The sequence below is a fragment of the Plecotus auritus genome (genome assembly GCF_963455305.1).
Source record: "Plecotus auritus genome assembly, chromosome: 2".
Classification (NCBI taxonomy): Eukaryota; Metazoa; Chordata; class Mammalia; order Chiroptera; family Vespertilionidae; genus Plecotus; species Plecotus auritus.
In genome coordinates this window covers 158,668,575-158,687,411 of record NC_137771.1, presented here as the reverse complement: position 1 = coordinate 158,687,411, position 18,837 = coordinate 158,668,575, and the positions used below count along the sequence as shown (strand labels likewise).

At 30.9% G+C, this 18,837-nt stretch overlaps 1 protein-coding gene across 1 annotated transcript in view; it reads right to left on the bottom strand.

Annotated features, from left to right (window-relative positions):
- The window catches only part of NECTIN3 (nectin cell adhesion molecule 3), a gene marked incomplete at its 5' end in the record, with an annotated part of 148,305 nt that overhangs the window by 58,709 nt on the left and 70,759 nt on the right, over positions 1-18,837 (bottom strand). Inside the window, 3 exons of the mRNA XM_080654683.1 lie at positions 11,170-11,321; positions 15,300-15,417; positions 17,705-18,001. Of these exons, the coding sequence (XP_080510809.1) occupies positions 11,170-11,321; positions 15,300-15,417; positions 17,705-18,001 (567 nt within the window). The remainder of the gene's footprint in view (positions 1-11,169; positions 11,322-15,299; positions 15,418-17,704; positions 18,002-18,837) is intronic.

Here is an 18,837-nt window from a genome sequence, read left to right as displayed (position 1 = left end):
CATATGGACTGGTTTCCCAGTGTGGAAAAGGGAGGAAAGGGACTTTCAGGTAAAGGGAGCAGCATGGACATAATTACTCAGACATCAAAGCACACTGTATAGTAAAATAGTTAACAGATCTAAATTGAAATGAACATAACTATTATCAAGGTTCAAGAACAGAGCATAGTCAATGAGGCTCCATCGATTGAGTGTCCTCCCACGCACCCAAGGGTTGCCAATTTGATTCCTAGTCAGGGCACATGCCTGGGTTGCAGGCTCCATCCCTGGTAGAAGGTGTGCAGGAGGCAGCCAATTGGTGTTCCACTCTCACATAAATGTTCCTCTCTCTCCTTTAACCTTACTCTAATATCCATAAAAAAAATTCTAAAAAACACTAAGGAGATGTGTGTGTGTGTGTGTGTGTGTGTGTGTGTGTGTGTGTATATATATATATATATATATATATAATATATATCAAAAGCTTTTGTAAGCTATGCATAGTTTCAAGCTCTTGATGTAAACTTATCACTACCCAACTCAATTAAAAAAGAAAATTACAGTTTACTGGATATAATAGAAGAAAACAGAAAGCTGTATAATGTGTATACTATTCTAAAGATTTTTTTCATGCATGAATTTTTATTGGTATAATAAAAGGAAAACCAAACTTAATCCAGTCAAAATATTATTTAAATAAAAACACAGCAACTTGCTCTAAAATAGCAAAGCTTAGAAAAAATTAATTATAATTTTAAACATCAAAGACACAAAATAAGGTGATTACACACAATTAGCAACAATGGCATTTCAAACCAAAGTAGCTCACAAGCATTAAGTGAAAAACACTAAATGCCAACATTAAAATCATATTAAATATGTTGATTCCAAATTGAAAGTCAATCTATATAATTTGACTTATGTCAAAGTGACAGCAAAAACACTTAAAGTTAGAGCTATAAAGATAATTTGTGATGGTGGAAAACATAATCATGATGTGTATATATATGAGATGGGAATTAAATGATTAATTAAAAGCAAAGTTTAAAATGGCTAACATATCAATTTAGATGCTCCCTGAACTTTAAATGTATCCTTAACCTGATACAGTCTTAGTTGGAAGAGAAATAAAATAGATTTCTAAATCCCACAAAATATCATTAATTAAAGAAAAACTAGATTACACACACACACACACACACACACACCAGCAGATATCATAAGGACAAAGAAGGTAATACAAGAACCATAGCTTGTTATAGAAATATGCCTCTATAAATAATATTTTTAAAAAACTTTTATTTAAAGATTGTTGTATGGCTATTGGGGCCAACACTGGATAAGTAACTTGGCAAAAAAAAAAAAAATATTGGTACAAATTAAAATTCAATCCAAAACAAATATGCCAAAAATCTGAGAACTTTTTTTTATAGATGTTACATTTCTAAGTAATAAACAGGAAAAATAATTTGAACTATGAATCATTCCCCTATTATAATTAAATTTCAACAGGGGTACTTCCTTTCTTCCATTTTACATTAATTACTTCTACATATAACAATTTCTAACTTGTTCATATATTTTGTTTTAGCAGTATTCATCAAAAGCAAAATCAAACTCAATTGAGATGTTTTCACATATCAAATGGCTACATTTTTCTGCATTTTTGCACTAATACATTGTATTTCTTACAGCCCCTTATGCTAAACATTTAGCCAATGTTATCTTTATAAAACTTTTCCCTATAAGGCTATCAGAAACAATTTACAGTAAGTAGAACTTACTACTGAAAAACCTTAACGTTTTAATTAATGTTAGACTTATCAGATAGAAACCTTTCAGGCACATGGTAAGACACTAAATCTTTAAACTACTAAGTACTTCTCAAACATCACTTTTGAAGTAATCCCTAGCCTACTAAAGTTTTGATGTATTTTAATAAAGAATGGCAGGAAAAATAAGAGTTGCATTAATCTCCATTGTACTATAGAAATATTTTAACCAATGTGAAAGAAAAACCTAACCTAAATACAAAAATGAAAAACCAGTTCAAAGAATATGAAATAAATAGGTATAAACATGGCCAACATACTATTCTTCCATTTTTTTCTGAGTAGGATTTTTATATATATCAATTGTCTATGCACATCACTGATATTCAAAAATAAATTTAAGAAAAATGTTTATTTCCTACAACTACTCATGTTTAAAAACAAGTCTCTATGTACAGTAACCACACACAAAGCTCTAACAAACAACAGTGCAATGCTTCAGAAAACCTTAAGCACCAGTATCAGATTCTTAAAATTTTGGGATATTTTAGTTTGCCAAATAAAGATACAGAATTATATCAAATACTCACTTGCAGTTTCCTTGCATCCTCTTCAACCAAAAACAAAAGAAACAAATAACCCTAACTGAACAATAGCCATAATATAAAGCAAGTTCATAATCACTAAATAGATTATTTTTATTTTTGAAATACAGTTCTAATTTCCTTCAGATTATATTAAAGTTGAGATTAATACAGTATTGTAAATGTGACTACTGATTCATACTGCACTGCAAATGATTGTTCTAAGGATAAAATCTGTTCAAAAAGCCACAAATTTACACATCCATGGTAAGAAAATTTAAACCCCATCTTTCTGTGGCTATCAGTGGTCGGCAAACTCATTCGTCAACAGAGCCAAATATCAACAGTACAACGGTTGAAATTTCTTTTGAGAGCCAAAAACCGACTTCTACGCATGGGCCACGAAGTTTCAATCGCACTGTACGTGCGCGCCCGCACATGGTATTTTGTGGAAGAGCCACACTCAAGTGGCCAAAGAGCCGCAAGTGGCTCGCAAGCCACAGTTTGCCGACCACTGGGCTATATCATTGCTGATACTTAATTTTTTAAAAAGTCATTTCAATCACAAAGTATTGTCAATGAGTGGGACCAAAGAGACTTAATATTTATATATCAGTTATATTTAAAATCAGTTATTTTTAACAAGATATCAGTGAGCTGGTATGTATCCTTAACTGACATTATAGCCTTATACTAAGTGTTTGGGAAAATAGGTTTCTAATTTTCAGAAAATACTTATAGTTAAAACAAAGGAAACTGGGTTATGCTCATTTGAAATAAAGCCTTAACTACTTGCAAAATCCTATGAACATGTTAGAGCTTTGCCGTATAAACCATTTTTTTAGATTTGACAAGGATCAGAAGGGCGGTAGTTGGGATGGTAAAAAAAAGTACCTACTTTGTCTTTTTATTAACAAAATAATTTATTTAATTTATGCTTCTCCTACTAACTTCCACTTCAATTCCCTGGCAAAACACCTAAGGCAATTCTATACAGTCCTTTTGTAAATGAATCATTAACAGAAAAAAAATACAAAAACCATATTCTTTGGGCTTCAAAATAGTTGTCATTATTACAATTTTATAGGATTCCACAGTAAAAGCAACTTAATTACCTCAAAAGAAAATCCACATTTCAAGATTTATATAACATTTTTTTTTCAAGATACATTTCTGGAAAGAATATACTTAATGAATTAGGTAACAAAAACAAAACAAAAACCTCATGATGTTTCCAGTTTTAATTGGAAAAACAAAAATCTTGAAACATATACATACATTTGGGGGGAAAGGAGGATGGTTTGACAATATCCATCAGCAAGTGTTAGTGACTGGTTTTATAATTCAGATTTTTCTTGTTAAATCTCAAGTTCCCAAGTTTATCTAAATGTTTTTCTATATATTTACCCGTTTAACAATATCAATATAAATGACTAAAACAACATGGTCTAGAAAATTCTTGGTATAGATTCTTGGCTGAAACATCTTATTTCTAAAATTGGCATTCCAATGCTAGTTTGCCCATGTTTATCCATATACTGAAATGCCCTCTCTGTACTATACTTAACTGTGTACCATATTTTCATTATTATTCTTATATTTAGGACATAAAGCATCAAAACTAACACTGTACCAAATTCCATGTTCACATGACTACATAAGAAATGTCCTCCAGAGATGAAAAATATTGTAATAATTATGATGTTTAAAAGGCATGTTTTTATTACTCTTGCATGTATTCTGGCCAAAAATACAGAGCAGCTAATTATGCTCTTCCACACATCATGTTCACTGAGTTTACTACCACAGTTTTAGTGCAACAAAATATCTTTGAAAAGCCATTCTACAGTAATTATGGCAAGGCTCATTAAAATGCAGAGGTAAAGATTCCATTTGTAGAGAAACTTAGAAAATAATGCTTGAAAAGGAAAGGTGTTTCATTAGACTGAATATTTTTTTGTATACTAAAAATATATATAAACATTTCTTGAATTAGTCAATTTTAATGTAGTATAATTTAGTGGTGATAAATTTTGAGAGGTATGCTTAACAAACATTATAATTGAGATTATAGTCTTAGGTAAACATTTAATACACAATACGAAGGCAGTTTCCTTTCTTTTTTTAAATTTTTGTACCAAAAAGTCATACATTTAATGTTGACATTTCTTCTTACCTGTGTGCCTCAGAACAGTAAATTACTCTGCATTAAAATTTAAATCTTGAGACAGTAGTACAGCATTGAAAAAAAAAATTGTAAAGCAGCTCAGATACATTGAACCCAGATTTTACATTTGCATCTGTCAAATTAGAATATAAAAAAGTAAGCTTGAAAATCAAGGTGTAAAAGCTTATTCTTCCTCAAGAAAAAGTATGAACAATCTGAAAATGATCAACTAGTATGAATGAAACATTGTACATAGTTAAGTCAAATTTAGTGGTTGCTAAACATACCACTCCCTCCTGGAAATTACGGAACCATCTACATGTGAAACTAAGTCATCTTCATTTTCGTCATAATGTTCATCACTGACGAACTTCATTCCCATTTTTAGATCTTCATAATAATCCATTGGTCTTTCAAATCTGAGATTTTCTACATTGTTCCACTGCGTTTTTTCAGGTTCTTCTAAATAGTCTTTCCGTATTAGATTGTTCACTGGATTTTTGTTTTCTTTTTTTACACTGTCTGGGTAAGAATCAAGCTCATCTTGTTGAAGGACATCTATTTGAGATTCTTTTTGCATATCTGAGGGTGGAATGTAGTTCTTGGCAAAGTAGTCTCCACGAAACGTCCGTCTTCTCCTATAGCAGAATATTCCACCCAAAACACTTACAAGTATTATGAAGAGAGCCCCACCCACTACACTAGCAATGATCGTGCCAATTGTGTCATCCTTAATTGTTGCCAAAGTTGACAATGGGAAGGGCAATTTTTTTACGTCTTTTGTTAGATCTTCGATGTCAGCAGTTGAGAGATGCCACTGAACTGTAGGCTGAAGGGTGGTAGTAGTAGGAGGATCTAATGGAAACAGTAAAGATAGACAAGACACAGAAAGGCAAAGAATGTCAATGCAGGCTGATTCAGCAGCAAGTTGAAAAGACAGCACAGCTAATGAATATATACTCATAGTAACAATAGTTTTTCATTCTTAATTAGATAAGAATGTAATGGTATTTCTATATTTTTTAAAAATAACAAAACTGACAATTACCAATAAAGTAAAAGGAGTGAAAAATTATATACTATGTAAATCCTAAACTATTCTACTCAAAGAAATATTGAGAGTTCTTTCTTAGTTTTTTAAATGAAAAGCATTACTTAAGTGTCCTATATATAGCTGGCTTAATAATTATCATACCAAAAATTAAATCAAGTAATTAAAATGTAGTTTTTTTTTTGGCCAGTAGCACAAGGAAATTAAAAAAAGACTGAAAATAATTGAAGTAGCTTTTCTTAATATCCATTTTACCTAATATAGTTTATTTTTATAAGATCTGAATTAATTTATAAAAGAATGAAAAACTATAGAATCTTGTTAAGTGGTCACAGAATAAGCTGTTGGTTTAATAATTCTCTCAAAAATATTTTCCTTAAATAAAGAGAACTCTTCAATTTTTAAAAAGGATATATACAGTACATACCGTTATTTAATAATTAAAAAATAAAAAGCATTATTTAAAATGTGTTAGCCAAATGGGCTATTAACAAATGAGACTAACAGACAAAGTAAAAACATGGAAACTACAAATTATAAAAATGTCTATAGCCCATGGGTAAAATATGTGAACATTTAGAAAATGGAGGGATTTCAACCATATATGTAAAATTTAATGTTACATTGCTTTATGATGGAGTCTCAAAAAAAGTAGCTAATATTTTAGAGAGAACATTCTAATAATACTTAAATATTAGATGCAAATGATCCTGTGTATTGCCATTAGAATACAGAGAAAATAGCTATTAATATTAAAAAGCAACTAAACATAAACAGTAAAAATTAAAGATTGGTTAATTATCTATTAGGTGGTATTCATAGGTCATGTTGCATAAAACTCTAGAGTTTGAAGAAAGGATGAGACAAAAAAATCTTGAATTTCTTCATTGATAAAAATAAATGACCCAAATGGTAATCTCCTATTATTAATTTTTACATGAGTGGTACAGATAGTTTTTAAAAATGATTGTTAGAAAAATACTAAATCTACATGGGATAAGTTATTCTAAAATTACAAGCTAAAGAAAAATACTTACTGAAACAGGTTTCATCACGGAATGCCATATGTATAGAATGTGGTAAAAATTTAGCAAGTACAGTATAAATTTAATAAGTACAGTATAAGTAATTTCCTATGAGTGTAAACCAATAGAACAGGCAATCCTGTCAAGTACCTTGAATTGGATAATAGTTATATTATATGTAAGTGAATCAAGAAAGAGTTTTAATTTGTGAGAACATATTCACTAGCTGAACAAATTAAATCTCAAAAAAAAACCCCACCATTGTGGAATTGCAGGACCATTTCTGGTATTAAAGTAGTAAAGCCTTATAAAACCAAATTCACAGAACCAGGCTATTAAAGAAATAAACTAAAAATTAATCATTTGTAAGACAACTCATGTATTTTCTGAGGAGGGAGGGCTAATAGAAATGTCAAGTTTTAAGTATTAAATGTCATTTTTACAATGATTCCCAAAGAGAAAGTATTACAATAAACTGGCACAGCATATTTAAATAAAAGTACAATCACCTAAGTAATTATAATTCACAAATTTTTGTGCACAGAAAATTTTTAAAGTTTTTGATGGCTCTTACTGAAATGCTATTTTTACAGAACAATGCATATATCTGAGCTCTCACCAAGTATAAGATATATAATAACAAACTTGCCAAGTGTCTTAAAAAAACCCAACCATCTCTGACATTTACTACTTCTACTTGCAATGTTCCTTATGTGAAAGCTTTCAGATAAATTTAACTTAAAAAAGTACCCCCAAAATGCCAATTAAAAAATCTTATTTAATTTTGTCAGTGGTTCTAAAAAATTTTTAGCTTACCATCCCCTCCTCAACCAATGTTAAAAATAGCATACCCTGACTATTAATATGATTGCATGAAAATGGGAGTAGTGTTAATACTTCATTATTTTGTATTTTTAAGCAATGGACATATGGCAATGCATACAATATTTATTCATATTTTTAAATTATTTCCCTCCTCCACAATAAGTGAAAGTCACAATTAATGTAAGGAGACAGAAAGACTAGTATTTTGTAATCACCAATAGGTACTTATTTATCATTATTTACTATTCTTCACAACAGCGGTTCTTATTTTTTCAGTCAGACATTTTTTTTTATATTACTTGCTAAATGTGTGGTAAAAGAGTATATAACAAATGCAATGAACTATACAGTGAGTTCTTCACACCTAAATGAAGAACTTCTTAAGTTTCTTTTTCAAATTAATGAGTTCTGCCAAATTGGGGGGGAAAAATCCAGTAAGACCCTTGTAGTTATAAAGTATATTTTAGCATAATAATTACTATGTTAAAAATTAAATGGATTACTTTTTATTTTAGACTTTATATGAATTCTTTAAGTAAACAAAATCTATGAATCTTAAAGTTTAAGGATTGCTAAGCATGTGTGGATTCTAAGTCTGATAACATGTCTGGATCCTAAAATTGGTATGATTTGAAATTCAAAATTTGCATAGAAATGTACTTTGAGTTTTAGGCAGGGGTGAACTTATGTGATATATAAAAATTTGCTTCCCTATTCTTAGAGAGCAGTAAGAGGTATCAAGGAAAAAATACAGAGCAAAAGCAACTAAAAAAACACATACTGGACAAAGAGCCATTGTATTCCCATGAGTAAGAACTGAAGTCGAATATTGCAGTCTTGAATCAATCACCTCTTGTCCAAAATTTTATGCTTACCCACGTAGGAAACGTACAATAAAATTATGAACAACTTCTCTCAAACAGGGATGCTAACTCTAGTTTGTTCTGAGTAGAACTTTTAGTCTCGTCATAAGACATTCCTTTTACAGATATTTTTAATAATTTCTGAAAATTATAAATACCAATTTTAATACTGAGGTTAAAAAAAGTTCCAATGAAAAAGATTAACTGTTTGATAATTTACTCTGTGTGAATTATGACCTTTTATTCTAATAAAAGCCTACTAAGCTTTATCAGTCATTTTGGAAAGGCAGCAATTTATGTAGTATACTTGATATATTCCTAAGAAGCTCTTAGAATATTTAAATAAACTCAGCATAATGTATTATATTAAACACTGTGGATAAAAAAATAAAGTCTAATTCTTGAAGAAAACCATGCTATCTTTTTCTTAAGTTCTTAGTGGCAAAAAAACCCGTGATTTTTCATATTTACTCTTAGGAGACTTAGTAGAGAATGATAAAAAAAAATGTGTAAAGTTATTACCAGTTACTTTGTAAAAAAAAAAAAAAGAGTTACATAAAATAGATTCTGAATTTTTAATTCTTTCCTGATTGCTTTCTTCTCAAATTTATCCATTCATGCAACAGAAGTTCACCGAACACCTACAATGTGCTAATAAGCATTATTATTATTGCTGATGATGAGAATGTAGTAGTAATTATAGCAGGCAAAAATCCTGCCCTCTTAGGACGTATGTTCTAGTTGGGGTAAAAAAAGACAAGCTTATAAATAAAATAAAAAATGTAGTATGTCACATGGCAATAAGTACAGTAAAGAAAAATAAGGCAGAAAAGGAAGACAAAAACTAGTAGAGAGGCAAGAAGAGAGAGGTTTCTATTTTAAATACAATTGTAAAGGTGATATTTGATAAAGACCTAAAGGAAGTGAGAATGGAAAGTCCGCAGAAGGTTTAAAAGAGAGGACTGGCATGATTTGACATATCCTTTAAAAAGATCATTCTGGCTGCTCATTTGATAAAAGATTAAAAGTAGAACGATTAAATGGCTGTTCTAATAGTTAAGTAAGAGTTGCTGATGGCTTGGACCAGAATATTTGAAGTAGAAGTAGAGAATTGGTAAGGTTCTGTATATAACATAATGGGAAAGCTGGCATCGATTTGTTGATGGATTGAATAGGGTATGAGAAAAAAAGTCAAATCAAAGGTAAGCATCGAGGATTATATTCTCAGACATAGAGGGAAAGAGCAACCAATAAATGGAGGAAGACTAATGGAGGAAGAGATTTGGTGGCAAAGGGCAGGAGAAAGATCAGGACCTTAATTCTGAATGTTAAATTGTATCTATTTATACTTCTACATTGGGTTAATAACCATTAATAATAATACTCCTGATACAAAAGTCAGGAGTACTAGGATGTGGGTCCAGAATGCCAAATATATTAACTTAGAATTATCACCAATGTAATCAGTATATATGAAATTTCCCAAATTGAGCCCTAATATTTAAATTATTACATAATCATAACACATTGGATCTAAGATTTACAAGTAATATCTCACATCAAATTTTGCACAACACAAAAAAAGTAAGCAGTCCTTAAATAAGTACATTTTAAATATACATTTCCTGTGGCTTTAAGATTCTTTTTTTTTTTTTAAATAAAAAATCTCTAAGGGAAGAAAGGGAGACTAGTATACTAATATTTAATCTTATTTAGATTTCTACCAAGGCACTGCTACTGGAAGAAAGGGAGAGGTAGGGATGTACAGAGCTCTAAACTTCTTGTGAGATTCATGCAAAAAAAAAAAAAGAGCCCTTATCATATGCCAGGCATTAACTAAGTGGTAAATTAAGTGAACACAAATTGTTTAAATGTGAGGATAGGCAAGTAAATAAATGAACATACGATTACAAATTGTGATGAGAAATATGGGGGACTTTTCTTAGGTTGAGTGATCATACAAGGACTGAGAATATAACATAAAAGCAAGCTTAAAATTTCTCTAAAATTTCTAATTGATTTAGTTTTAGATTTGAACAGAAATGAATATCCTAACTACCTATTATAGAATTACCATACAAACCTGCATTTCTCAAGGTTCTCTTCCTTTTGCCTTTAATTCTCCATGTATTAGGCATGAAGATTGCTGCATTCTTATAGTCAGTCAAGAGATGCTCAAAATAGTTTACATAATTGGTATAAATAAGAATTCCATTGACAATTTTTTACTTATAGCCACACCCAGAAAACAATGTTTTTAACTCTAACTATATTTTGTGAATATTCAAATTTATACTGTCAAATTAACAAGAACTTTCACAGCAAAACAAATGGAATGTGAAATATTTAAGTTCTTAGTGGCTTAAAGACTAAAAATAAAAAACATCTAAAATTTATTTCATTAGAACATTTTCAGTAGTATTCCTACTTTACCTCTCAGTAACCAATATGGCATAGTAACATATTAAGTGACAATGTTATTTAACAAGCCAGGTCATCAAAGTTGATATCCTAGTTTATTTATCATACACTTGTGTGCAGAGTGTCCAACGCAAGACAAAAAAATCCCAGTGCTTGTTCTTGGTGTAAAGAACCTAGAAAGGCACACAATGCCTATGAAAGTAATAAATTAATACTATTGAACTGTAAATTTAACTATATGCATACATCTTAAAGTTGTTGCATAGACCTTTTGATATTTCTTTAAGTAAAGGAATGCCACTTTGCATATGTATTTCAGATAGGATTACTTTATTATATCTTTAGATTATTTGGAAAATCTCAGATTGAGGAATCTATATCTTCACAAGTATAAATTACCATCATGATTATAGTATTATTGTTATGATTGTCACGATAGGAATTATTCAAGTAACCCATTTTGTAAGTAGATATTAACTTACCTGAAATGTAGATGACCTTTTGATCACTTCTTTGACCAAGGGAATTGGTGACTTTACAGACATAAACACCAGAATAATTGAAAGTCAGTGGATGGACAAAATGAAGAGTATTGTCTGAAGCCAATAAGCCATCAGGCCACTGTCCATCCAACCTAGATTTGAAAAAGCATAAAATTATTTTATTTATCTTTAGTTTCTATTTATTGATAGCTATTTAAATAAGATATTAATTTTTAAGATGTTAGTGAAAGAACCAGAATCCTATGTGTAAAAGTCACTGTAAAATGAAACATGTACTAAATTATGAATTTTTAAGTTAATAAAGTTGAACTAAGAAAGTCCATTAAGAATTCTTTCAAATATCAATTCATGTAAGTGTATCTAGGTCAACATATTAGAATGGGAGGGGAGGAGAGAACAAAATTATGATATTCTCAAGAATTATATTCAGAAAATTGGAAAATTAGAAAAACATCTTATTTGAAGACATACTCATATTATCAAAGGAATCAAAATACGTATCTATGAATTATGGACTTACTCATGATATATCTACAATTTTCTTAATGGGACATCCTCATTTAAGTACATGATGTGTTTTAGCACTTTCTGTAACATATTTAAAAGCATTTAATGCAGAACAAGTCTGTGCTATGCTCCATCCAAAGATGTTTAGTTTTTTGGCCCTGGCTGGTGTTCTCAGTGGTTAGAGTTCCGGCCCATGCATTGAAAGGTCACAGGTTCAATTTCCGGTCCTGGTTGGGGTGCTTGCAGGAGGCAACAATCGATGTGTCTCTTTCACATAAATGTTTCTCTCTCTCCTACCTTACCTCTCCCTTTCACTTTCTCTAAAAAAATCAATGGAAAAAAATATCCTTGGGTGAGGATTAACAACAACAACAAAAAAATACACAAAGACGGTTAGTTTTTAAACCACCAAGAAGGGTCTTCTAATAAAATAATTTCATTTGTAAGTTGGACATCTGTGACAGTAAAAACCAAGGCACCATTTTTAAATGGTGCCTACACTAATTTGGCTAGTCCTATCTAGTATATTACCATAAATCACAATGGGAATAAAATTCCACTATAAGAACACTAAAGCCATTCATTACAATGGAACTAAGCATATTATTACATATCATTTTTCCAACCTTGGTGTACAAAATAAAACCCCCCATCAATAGGTTTTTCTTTTGAAACTGGTTCTAAAGGCCATAAATTACTTTTTTTTTTTTAAGATAAGAGGTTAAAAAGTCAAGTAAACCCAGACAATTACTATAGTTTGAGTTAGGCATATTTTCAAAAAGTTCATTCACTTCCTCACTCAGCCTTCCACTATTTACCCTACTGTCCTCTGCTGTGTTGCTGAGATGCAAAACTATATATCTGATGCTTGCTTTCAATGACCTAAATACATAGTAGGAGACCAACAACTAGTTACAAAGAAAATAAAGACAAGAATAAAAAGGTAGAATGGAGCAAATCAACACTGGAGAATAATAGGAGGGATGATTTCATTCTGTGATCCATAGGATAGTAGGGGGAAGAACAATCTGTAAAATCTTTTACAGTTGCCAGTATTTTAATTTAGCAATGGAGAATAAAGGCAATCTAATGGTTGGAAAAAACAAAAACTCCCAACATAAGAGAACTTTGGAAAGAACATTTTTATAAACATCAGCTTAAAAGGAGAACTCTTACTAAGAGGAAAAGAATAAATATAAACTATATCTATCTTTCCAACTATCTCTACTTTAGACCCAAAATTCAAATCCCTTTAATTCTGAGAAATATAAAAATGTTTTATAATCCTTTAAATTACTTATTCAAATGAATCACACTATGCTCTTGCACCTATGTTATATTATTTATATTCATTGTCTCTACCCTCACAAAAACTCTAGAAGTACTATTATGACTTCCTCAAAAACAGACATCTCCAAATACAGACACTAGGATAAGAATCCAGAATTGTATCACTTTTAGAAATACTTGATTACACATCTTAACCAATGACTGTTTCCCACTTTTAAGAAAATGCAAATGAAAAGGCCTTCCCTACATTTACAACTGTATATTTGCTTAAAGGCAACAGATAGACCAAATATACTATTTCCTTGCTCTCACAAAATCCCACCTAAAACAAGAGTTAAAGGAATTAAAGCTATTAAAAACCTATGAGGAGAAAGAGAACAGGAGACAGAATTCATCAGATAAGATATTTCAACAAACTTTTAGAAGACAGAAAACAGATGATGAAACATTTCTGGTTGCAGCAACTGGGGTGGGAGGAAAGGAGGAGGTGGGGAGATAAGGTGATACTGGCTCTAGAGATTAGAGGTCCGAGATGCTGCTAAACACCCTACAATTCATAGGTCTGCCTCCAGCCCAAAATATCAATAGCACCAGGTTGAAAAGCTGTTTTGGGCTAAAGAAGTGCTTACAAGAGGCACATGGAAGAGCAAGCAGCCACTTTGGTCCAAAGAACTCCAAACAGATTTGGAGCTTGGCTCACTGTACTACAGAAGGCCAGAGTGAGATAAGAGAGAGATAAGAACATTAATTGAAAGTTGAAAAAACGAAACAATAGACTCCACCCAACTCTGTACAGATACCAGGCATTTATGTTTAGGTAAAAGAATGAAGGTTAATTCAATAAATAAACTGAATGGCCATGAAAAAGGACTTTCACCCTTCCATGGGTGACATCAGAAGCTTCCCCAAACAAACAAACACCTCTCTACTTGATCACTCTGAGTGAAATCTACTAATGAGTAATCCCTTCTATGGGGAGTGTTTCTGATCAGCATTTTAACTTAATGCATCTCTGTGAAATAATTAGACAATTGAGAAAATTAAGTAATATCTACAAAATGAAAGACAGAAAACAAAACAAAGAAATAGTAAACAATAGGTAGGAAAAAAGAAGTCTCTGCAGAGGAAAGAACTCTAGTATCCCCAGGAAAAAATAAGAAGATACTATACCCATAAACTAAGAAAAGTATGCTATGAAAATGAACAGAGAATAAGAAAATGCTCTTAGAAAATAAAAGTATGCCCCAATTATTTTTTTAATGGGGGTAGAGGGTAAGGATAGGGGGGAAATCAAGCAAGTCTCCTAGAGAGAATAAAATTTGAAAAATAAGAAAGATATTCAGTATATAGCAAGTAGAAGTTTCAGTAAGAGCAAACAGGAAAAAAAAAAAAAAAAAAAGAGGGGAAATGAACAAAAAAATAATTATCCACAGTTGAAAAATACAACTCTCTAGATTGAAGGGGTGCCTATATATTGAGAAATATGAATGAAAATCTTATTGTATTAGTTGAAATTTCATAATTAAAGAGAATTATGGATATAGTAAGCTACACAAGTAAAAAACAAGCCAATTACTAGCTTCAGGGAAAATAGCTTATACAAAAGAAAATAGAATTCCAATACACTACTTAGCCCTCAGTAAATAATATTTACCTGTCACAGAGAGGCAAACAACAATTACAAAATTTAACTAAAAGTAACTTAATCTTGCCCTAGCCAGTTTGGTTCAATAGCTAGAGCATAGGCCTGTGGACTAAAAGGTCCTGGTTTTGATTCTGGTCAAGGGCACATGCCTGGGTTGGGGGCTCGATCCCCAGTAGGGGGCATGCAGGAGGCAGCCGATCAATGATTCTCTCTCATCATTGATGTTTCTCTCTCTTCCTCTCCCATTCTCTCTGAAATCAATAAAAATATATTTGAAAAAAGTAACTTAATCTCATTGGGATTACAAAAGGTAGGAATATGTATATGGGTACATGCATGTGTGAAGAAATAGATATAAAATTAAATTTTCATCTATCATAATAAGAAGTGAGTAGCTAGCATTAAAAATGACTAAATGAAGAAGGAGCAATTTAAGACCTATAATGGTAACTACCAGAAGGAACTGCTAAAGTAGCCTCTGAGGAACAGAACTGTGGTTGGTAGGAAGGTTGGGAAAGGTGCAATAGAACACTTAGAACCCCTTCATTTAATTTAATTTTCACCTACTAATATAATCATGCATTACACTGATAAAAGACAACTTTAAGCACTTAAAAATTCTTTTCACTTTTAAATAAATAATTTTAGAAGTATCTAACATTATTACCTGCTCCACACAGATTTGAAGGGTGGTGGATTTGCATCAGCATTACACTTGAGATTAACACCTTTTCTTCCTACAAACCAATTTCCATCATAGCCAGTTACTGAAACTTCGGGAGCATCTATAAAATAAATTCATGACAGAACAGATTATTTTATGTTAATGACAAATACAATATAAAATGGTAAAGCATAAACATAGTAAATTAAACTTTAGAAGAATAGAAATAAATTTTTCTTCTCTCAATGGACATAACCAATGTGGAAGACAGTACTCAATAAATACTAGTTGACCGAATGTGTAAATAAATGAACAATGAGTACCCAATCATTAAGCAATTACAAGCACCTACAGTTCTTGTTATTATAAACACTGAATGTAATATCCACAAATCTATAATCACCAAAAGCAAAATTCAAAGAATCCTATTATGAAAAAAAATATATATATGAAAATACATTTCAGTTCTTAATTCGATAATGAGACATGGCATTTAAAACTATTTACCTAAAACCTATTATGGAAAAGAATAGGATGCTAAGAGAGAAGACAAGAGGAAGGGCTTAATATAGATTGGGGATGAGAGTGGGGATGTCATGAAACACTTCCTTAAGGAACAAATACAAGGTACAGGGACCCTCCATGTTTCTGTGAGCTACATAGTAAATTATATGAATAGTACATGGTCAGATGGGAGGTTAGAGAGAGACTATATTAGTCTTTAACTATGCCAGAAAAGCTTGACCTACTATCAAGAAAGGTTTATAAAAAAGTAGTAAAAAATTAAACTTTCACTAAGGTACAATTACTTTAGAATTCTAAAAAAGAAATTTCTGCCTCTTGTAAATTCCAAGAATTAACAAGCATTTTTGAAACTTAAAATTGGTACTAAAAAAAAGTTGCTGAAAGAATAGTATAGATATCTGTAAGTTTAATTTATTTTAAAAGGAGGGGAGAGATACTAATGTATCCCCAAAGAATACCTCCAGATTTTGAGAGATGAATTTTAGATATAAGATTTTATCTTCTTAAACTTTGTTCACATGTTTTATAGGTTCCTATTAAGAGGAAAAAGCCATAAGCACTCTAACAACATTTTAGGAGCATGCTAATAAATCTAAATAATAATTACAATATCTTATACTAGAAAAAAATGTATTTATATATTTAGGATTGCATTCAAGCAAACAAAAAATAATATACATAATACAAATTGAAGAAAATTTCAGTTCTGATTAGATATAAGAAAGGAAAATATATCTGAGAAAAATATCAATAGTGCTTACAATTAACATCTGAATTTTACAAGAAAAAGTAAAAAGTTAAGAGTCTGAAAGTTAGGTAAGAAAGGGGGGAAAATTTAATTGGATTCTCCTCAGAAGTAAGACGACAACAAGGTACTCATATTTAAGAATACAATGGTAATAATATTCGCATAGGTATCTTCTCAAGTTTAATACTATAAATGTTTTTAAAAAATCTTTAGAATTAGCCTTAGGAACCATTACACCAAGTCTAATTAATTTTATATTCCATGCATTATATAAAAAAACCCCACAAAAATCAGAACTTCATAAACCAATCTAGATTTATGATCTGCACAATGATGAAAATGACAGTAGAACCTAAATACTTCTCCAAATTTTATTTCTAATATGCTTAATTTTCATTTTCTTTGCCCTTAGTGATCTGCATCATCAGTTTTTCTCTTGCTCAACTTTTAAAATGCTATGCAAAAATATAAAGGGAAAAGTATACATATACACACACAAACATAAACACAACAGAGTATCCCATAACAAAAAATACAAGATAGACCAACTTTAAGCTTATCTATAATGATTATTATCCCAAAGATGTATCTAAAATATTGTTTTATGGATATGAAAATCTTACACAATCAATAAAATTGGATTTGAATATTGAAAGAATATAGATTTTTCAAAATAATTTAAATGCATTTAGGAAGTAAAAGATTCTTGCTGAGAAAAAGAAAATATCATGGGTGGCACATCAATAAAACTGAATAATAGCTAAAATAATTGGATCGAAGAAGTTTGTCTCTAAGTACTGTACATTTTGAAGTATAAATTTCCACAATTTGCTTAAGCCTACCTTAGTTTTAAGGTATCAAAAAGGATAAAGCTAAATAATTCTAAGTTAGAGAATAACTTTAGTATCATTATCCATCTTTACAAACTGATAAAAACTGTTCTGGTTAAATGTAATTTCCACAAAAGTATTTTTTTTTAAATTAAGGGGAAAAATGTCAGTAAGGAAAAGCTGTAAGAATTTCTGAATACTAAGTATTAAAATTAAACACTGTTTGATACAGAATAATTTTAAAGAAAGAAAATGAAAACAAAATGCATCACATGTTTAAAAAGCAAATGCTACCATTTACTTACATTGTATATCTAATATGAAAGAATATCGGATGTCCTTTTCCAAGGCTGGATGTTTTACAACACAAGTAATTCGCCTTCCTCTAGCAAATCTGGTTGGAAACAGCTTGTATTGGCTGACAATTGTGGCTGTTTCATTTGGAAAGGAAGTTGTAGTGGATTCCATTTCACCAAGATCACCTTCCCAGTTAATATGTGCAACTGGTTTCCCAGTTGCTGCAATACAAATGGCTGCTATTGTTTCGTTTCCTCCATCAATTAAAGAATCTGGCCCTTTTATCAAGCTCACAGTGGGTTCAACTGTTCAAATTAAAAAAAAAAAAGTTACATGTCAATTAGAATATATTTATATCCTTCCAAGCCACATCTAGACATATTTCATAAATTTAGGAGTAACTGCATATAAAGTATAGGCACACACTTTTATGGTAAGTCTTTGAACAAAAGATGATCATGAGCCAGGACAAATAAGAAGCCAAGATTTTATATAAACATTACAAAGATGGCTTTCCTAGTGACAGATGAGTCCTTCCCAAAATTAGCATGTACAAAAAATTACTGTGAAATGGACCATAATTTTCACTATGAAATTAAAGGTATTATTACTCTGAAAGGAAAACAGAGGTAGTTCTAATACTTAATGATTCATTTATAAAGCAAAAATATATAAAGCATATTTAAAAATAAAAATATAAGTATAGAACTGACACTGTTAAAACAGAGTATCACTAATACTTATTCAATGGAATGTGCATGCCACCTATTTTTTTTCCTGGTATAAGTAACCTTAATTTTAAACACTTTCTATCAAAGGCCTTCAATCATGTTTTGTATCTCCCTTAAAAATTTTTCTCTGGCCGAAACTGGTTTGGCTCAGTGGATAGAGCGTCGGCCTGCGGACTGAAGGGTCCTGGGTTCGATTCCGGTCGGGGGCATGTACCTTGGTTGCGGGCACATCTCCAGTGGGAGGTGTGCAGGAGGCAGCTGATCGATGTCTCTCTCTCATCGATGTTTCTAGCTCTCTATCCCTCTCCCTTCCTCTCTGTAAAAAATCAATAAAATATATTTAAAAATAAATAAATAAATAAAAATTTTTCTCTGATGAACACTACTTACCCAGATATCCCTAATTTTCT